General features: G+C 39.7%; 1 protein-coding gene across 2 annotated transcripts in view; it reads right to left on the reverse strand.

The window, feature by feature from the left end:
* Positions 1–5944, reverse strand: part of ARHGAP11A (Rho GTPase activating protein 11A) — a 30644-nt gene that overhangs the window by 4185 nt on the left and 20515 nt on the right. For both annotated transcript variants that reach the window (XM_004380598.2, XM_012556759.2), the window contains exons 7-10: positions 4788–4862; positions 3777–3944; positions 2666–2792; positions 1302–1410 (exon numbers count right to left, since the gene is read on the reverse strand). In XM_004380598.2, the coding sequence (XP_004380655.1) occupies positions 1302–1410; positions 2666–2792; positions 3777–3944; positions 4788–4862 (479 nt within the window). The remainder of the gene's footprint in view (positions 1–1301; positions 1411–2665; positions 2793–3776; positions 3945–4787; positions 4863–5944) is intronic.

The raw sequence follows: 5944 nt of genomic DNA on the forward strand, positions 1-5944 counted from the left end.
CCCTGTACTCTCTGTTAACCCAGAACTAAAACCATTCCCGAAGCCAACTCTTCAGACAAAGATTAGACTGGACTATGGGACATAAAATGATACTCATGAAGAGTGTGCTTCTTAGTTCAAGTAGATACATGAGACTAAATGGGCAGCTCCTGTCCGGAGATGAGATGAGAAGGCAGAGGGGGTCAGGAGCTGGCTGAATGGACACGGGAAGTTGGGGTGGAAAGGAGGTGTGTGCTGTCACATCATAGGGATAGCAATTAGAGTCACATAACGATGTGTGCATAAATTTTTGTATGAGAAAATTGAGCTATAAACTTTCACTTAAAGCACAATTAAAAAAAAAAAAGAATGCCCTCCCGGTTTCTGACGTAAGTGACCGGAAGAATGGAGGTGGCTGCCACAACTGAGACGGGGGAGTCTGCAAGTACAAGTGTGGTTTGATGGAGGATGATGATGACGGCGGCAAAGAAGTGCATCTCAGGGGCTCTACCTGGGACAGGTTACACTTGAGATGTCTACTGGGAAGTCAAGCAGGCAGATGTTAAGAAAGCAGGCAAGTTCTTCAGGAGAGCTGTGTGAAGAGACAAAGACTTAAGCAAATACATAAGATGAGCACCTCGAGTGAGTGGAGATAGAAAAGAGAAGGCCAAGGACTAAGCTTTGGGTACTCCAGTGCAGAGGAACCTGAGAAGTAACAAGTGAAGAAGAAGACAATCCCAACAGTGCAGCGACCTAGAAGAAAGGAAAGAAAGCACACCAGAGAGCAAGCCGTCACCTGTGTCGAATGCTGCTGACAGGCCAAGTGAAATAAGGACTGATATCCGACCAAGCAGTCCTCATGGCACAATGGTTAAGCCCTCGGCTTCTAAACAAAAGGATGGCGGTTCCAACCACCCAGAGGCTCTGTGGGAGAAAGACCTGGAGATCTGCTCCCGTAAAGACTGCGGCCTAGAAAACCCTATGGGGAAGTTCTACTCTGTCACATGGGGTCACTGTGAGTCAGAAATCGACTCCACGGCCCCCTAACAACAACATTTGACCTCTGGCTTGAGCAAGGTTGAATTCATTGGTGACTTCGATGACAGCAATGTCATCTGATGCAAGGCTGACAGGAATAGGTTTAAGCAAAGTAACAAAGAGGAATTGGAGATATCAACTCCAGTACAGGGATTTTGCTATAAAGCAGAGTACAGAATGGGACAGTAGCTGGAGGGGAGGCAGGGTGAAGCGGGTCTTTTTAGCACCAAGTCTACATTTTTATGCTAATAGAAACAATCAATGAAATGGTGAACGATACTTACTACGTCTCTGTTACTTTTCCCCAGACTAAATTTCAAACGTAGAGATCTTCGAACCTTTTCTTTACGACTGATTTTAGGGGAGAAACAGCCTGATTTTCCTGATTCTACCCTAAAAAGAGTAGAATTAAACATGTCAGTTTATTCCTATAGCATAAAACACCACAGAAACTCCTGCAATATGAAATTTGAGAGACAATCTACAGCAAATCATACTGCTAATACTGAATAGAGTAATACTTTTCTATTATTAGTTAAACTTTAAAATACCATACATGAGTACACTACGTTTATACAGTGAAACCTGTGAGAGCCGGAACTCAACAGGACTGCCTTGTTCTTCCAGGTCTCGTAAGTTTTCCACCTTTGACAAAGTACCACTCGTCTCCCGCTTGTTTTAGTGACAAAAAATTTGAGTTTTCCTTCTCTGATGAGTTTCTGCCTTACACAGGTTCCAGCTTTCACAGGTTTTACTGTATATAAGAATGATCTTTCCCGTTAATCATGCAGTTTGATCATTTCTAAACTAGGATCAATTAGAATAGACTTGCTTTAAACTAACAGGAAAATTTAAAATTACACCAACGCAAAACAGGATTTTAAGCAAGTAAAGTGGGCTCAGGTTAGAAATCTTTCTCTGATGGATATATACAAAACACTTGATTAGTAAGAATGAGGGCAATAGGTAATTTTTTATTATGGTTAAAATAATTCAAGCATAATTCTCTATAGGGAGATGAATATTTTATTAAACACACCCACACCCACATACATACATACACCAGATTTAGTTTGTAAATAATGCGCTCACACATATAACGTGCAGAGATGATGAAATTAAGTAAAACAGTTCTGGCATAGCACACCCATGCATATACTGCTCAAGTCTCCTGACATTTCCAGAAGGGAATTTCAGCCTCATTCACCCGTCCTCACACATTACAGGTAAATCATATCATTCTGTTCATTTTCTTTAATCTCCTGCTTATGTGTATAAAAAAATCCAAAAATGTTACTTCTGATCATAACTGTATAATAAAGCTATAAGCTAAAGTCAAGAAGTCATGGACAGAATTTGGTGGTCCCCCAGGAATCAGAAAATAAACTGAAACTGTGAGTTTGTTTCTATTAACTCGATAATATCTACCTTAAGTGAAGTTTCCATGTGATCAGAAATTGAAGTCAGCAACATGTAAAAACAAACTGGCATATGCACGTATGAAAATAATGTGTGGGGGGTTGTGTAATTGTCAAAAAAATGTATAATGTGCATTATTTGCATTAAAATATATATACATACATACATACGCTTACACAAACACCCCAAATATTTATCCAATAAAAAGAAAATGTTCTGGATAAATTACCTGCAAACTTTCTTGCCCGCAATCCTCTGACTTCTCCTTTGGACACCTGTACTGATCTGGTTTCCACTGATGGCCTTAGGAGACAGTGAACTCTGAGATGGCCCGTCTGGACTTGAATCCAAGTGAACTATAAAAATAACCACAAGTAATAACATCACACACATTTATTTCCTTTTCAAAGTATAAACTATTAACAGCAGTAATTTTAAAAGATTTCAAGTCTTAATCTACCTTCCTCCACCAAGTAACCACCAAAACCCCAAACCCACGGCTGTCCAGTCGATTCCAACTCATAGTGACCCTGTGGGACAGAGTAGAACTGCCCCATAGGGTTTCCAAGGCTGTAATCTTTATGAACGCAGACTGCCACATCTTTCTCCCGTGGAGCGGATGATGGCTTCGAACCACCGCCCTTTTGGTTAGTAGCGAAGCGCTTAACCACTGCGCCACCAGGGCTCCTTCAAGCAACCACAAGAATCACATAAATTCTGGTTAGAAGCTTCAGGTGCTATCTAACTCAACTCAACACACAAAAAAATCTATTTATTACTTTTTAGTTGCCAATTAAAAGACAGATTAAACATAACTGTTAAGGCTTTTGCTTTAAGCTCTTTTAATAATACAAGTGAGGGTGGGCACTGCTGCGGTTTGGAGGAAGAGCAAGCTTTGCAGCCAGACAGACTTAAATCTGCCCCATCACTTACTACATGACTTTAGTGAAATAATGAATATAAATATTACTGTAGTGTACCTAGGAGCCTCAGCGGCACAATGGTTAAGTGCTTGGATGCTAACCAAAAGGTCAGTGGCTCAAACCCCCCAGCCACTCTGTGGGAGAAAAGACCTGGAGATCTACTCCTATAAAGATCAGAGCCTAGGGGACCGTACAGGGCAGTCCTGCTCTGTCACACAGGGTTGTATGAGTCGGACCACGGCACACAACAGCAACAACAACATTGTAAAGGACAGGAGACCTTACAAAAATCCAGAGATTTGACAAAACATGGAATAAAGGGTGGCTCCTAAAGGGTGGTATTCATGTAAAATAGCACGCTGCCCAGAATAGGCATGTCAAGGTTTATGACCGAATTACATGACTTCTGGTTGTTACCTGATACTGGTGTAGAACCGCTACTGAAGAGGCTGCTTGGCAACAGCTCCAGGTTGAAACTGTGCTTGCTGGACTTCCTTTTCTTACTTGAGAAGCCATGCGAGGACTCTACCGGCAGTTTACGCTTAGCACTTGGGGTAAGAATCATTGGGGATACAGACACCTGGGCTGAAAGAAAAAAAACAAAAACCGATTTGTTGTTTCTCCCACAGTTGATAAAATACAAAAGCTTTACATAATTTCTTCTTATAAAGCTATTACTTAGAGCTAACCAAAAAGGGCAGAGGGATACACTCACAATGCCAAATACATGCTATGCAAGAATGAACACTGTGTAGTAACTTAAAATGAAAACAGTGACATCATAAGAGGCAAGATTATTAATAAACCGCATTAACTTAAACCAAGTAGACTAAGAGATGGCATAATACACATTAAAGAATATTAACGCAGGAAAGAATTATAGGAGTTCCAACAAAAAACTGATCTAAGTGTTTCTGCTTTTCATCATAACTGAATATAAACTTCAGTTAACTCCTTCAATATGGAAAATAAAATGAAAGATCACAGTCTGTTCATCCATTGGGCTGGACAATTTCAGCCACAAGCAAACTAGGATAAAAAAATTGGTATATACTAATTCAACTTTTGGTTCTAAAATAAAAAAGAAGTCTTGTGCGTGTTTAAATGCATATGCTTTGTTTTTAGGCAGAGCATAAATAAGATAGGCAATCCACTGGGGCTATTTTCACATGTTCAATAATATCCAAGTTACAAGCAACAAAAAAAGCATGATCAAGAAGATTGAAGATAAAACAATAGACTAAAACAGATTCTTACCTAGTCCATTATATCTGATATGAAATCAGCAATATCACAAGATAGCATATATAATCTCCATTGAAAATATCTGAATTTGATTAAACCAAATTAAGTTAGATAATTATTATTGCACTTATTCTGTAGAATGTGAGACACACTTTCATTTAAAGAAGCACATTCGCTACCCACCGGCTCTTTCTCGCTGAGGTGTGAAGGAGGGTGTTCTGTTAGATCTCAGCTTACTTAGGGCTCCATTGACAAAGTCTGAAACGCAAGGCGCATGTAATCACATGACTAATTACAAGCTAACATTTACTTAGCTTTCACCAATCGTCATTCATACTGATACTTGGGGTCTTCTTTTAATATCTAACTTTAATATCAGCTTACATACTTTAAAGTCATTTAAAAGGTATTATTTCAAAATAGAAAAACTAAAGGATTTATTTTTATTCTATTCCCCACTTATACTCCCATAGTTCCCCCCACCCCCTAAAAAAGACATACAATACAGAATAAAATGTAATCAAGTATGCATAATGCACAGAACGGTTGTGGAAGAGGGCATCATTCCTTACTGGTGAAGAGAGGAAATGGTCATGAGAAAGAGTGGTGCAGAGGAAGTGAAATGTGGACAGTGTTGTGATATGTGGACAGTGTTCTGAAGGATTAACAGAGTTTGTAAGATAAGAAGGCAGCATTCCAGGCAAAGTGAATAGCATACACAAAGGCATGTGTGTAAAAACAGCATTTATGCACACTGGACACCAGCTTGATGTTGCCAGAGCACAAAGTGGGTGTGGATGTGGTAAGAGATAAGCCTTGAATATTAAGCAGAACAGGACCTTGTGTCATTTTAAAGAACTTGGACTTTCCAAAGGCAACGCAGACAACACTGTCAGTTCTGCATTTTGAAGAAAAAAAAAGAAAAGACACTTTGGCAGTAGTGTGACAGACAGATAAAGGTGCAAGCCCCTTAGAGGTCAGCTAGTTGAAGGCTCCTGTAAGTATGTCAGTCATTCAACAAATACTTATTTCATATCTACTATGTGTCAAGTACAATGCTAGGAATGGAGGTACAACAGTGACCAAAACAGACACGGTCTTTGATTCATGGAATTGATTCTAGTGGATGAAACAAACACTAAACATAATAAATAAATACACAATTACAAATGGGACAGGTAGTCTGAGAACAGTACGACTCTAACAACAGAGACGGAAATTAGATCGAGAAGTCAGAGGTGTTCCTGAGGAAGTGGTGTTTTAGTTGACACCTGATAGAAGAGTAGCAATGAGCCAGGCAAGAGGTGAAGGTCAGGACTGAGGAAGACGCAGCAGAAATG

Source organism: Trichechus manatus, unplaced genomic scaffold, assembly GCF_000243295.1.
Source record: "Trichechus manatus latirostris isolate Lorelei unplaced genomic scaffold, TriManLat1.0 scaffold00076, whole genome shotgun sequence".
NCBI lineage: Eukaryota > Metazoa > Chordata > Mammalia > Sirenia > Trichechidae > Trichechus > Trichechus manatus.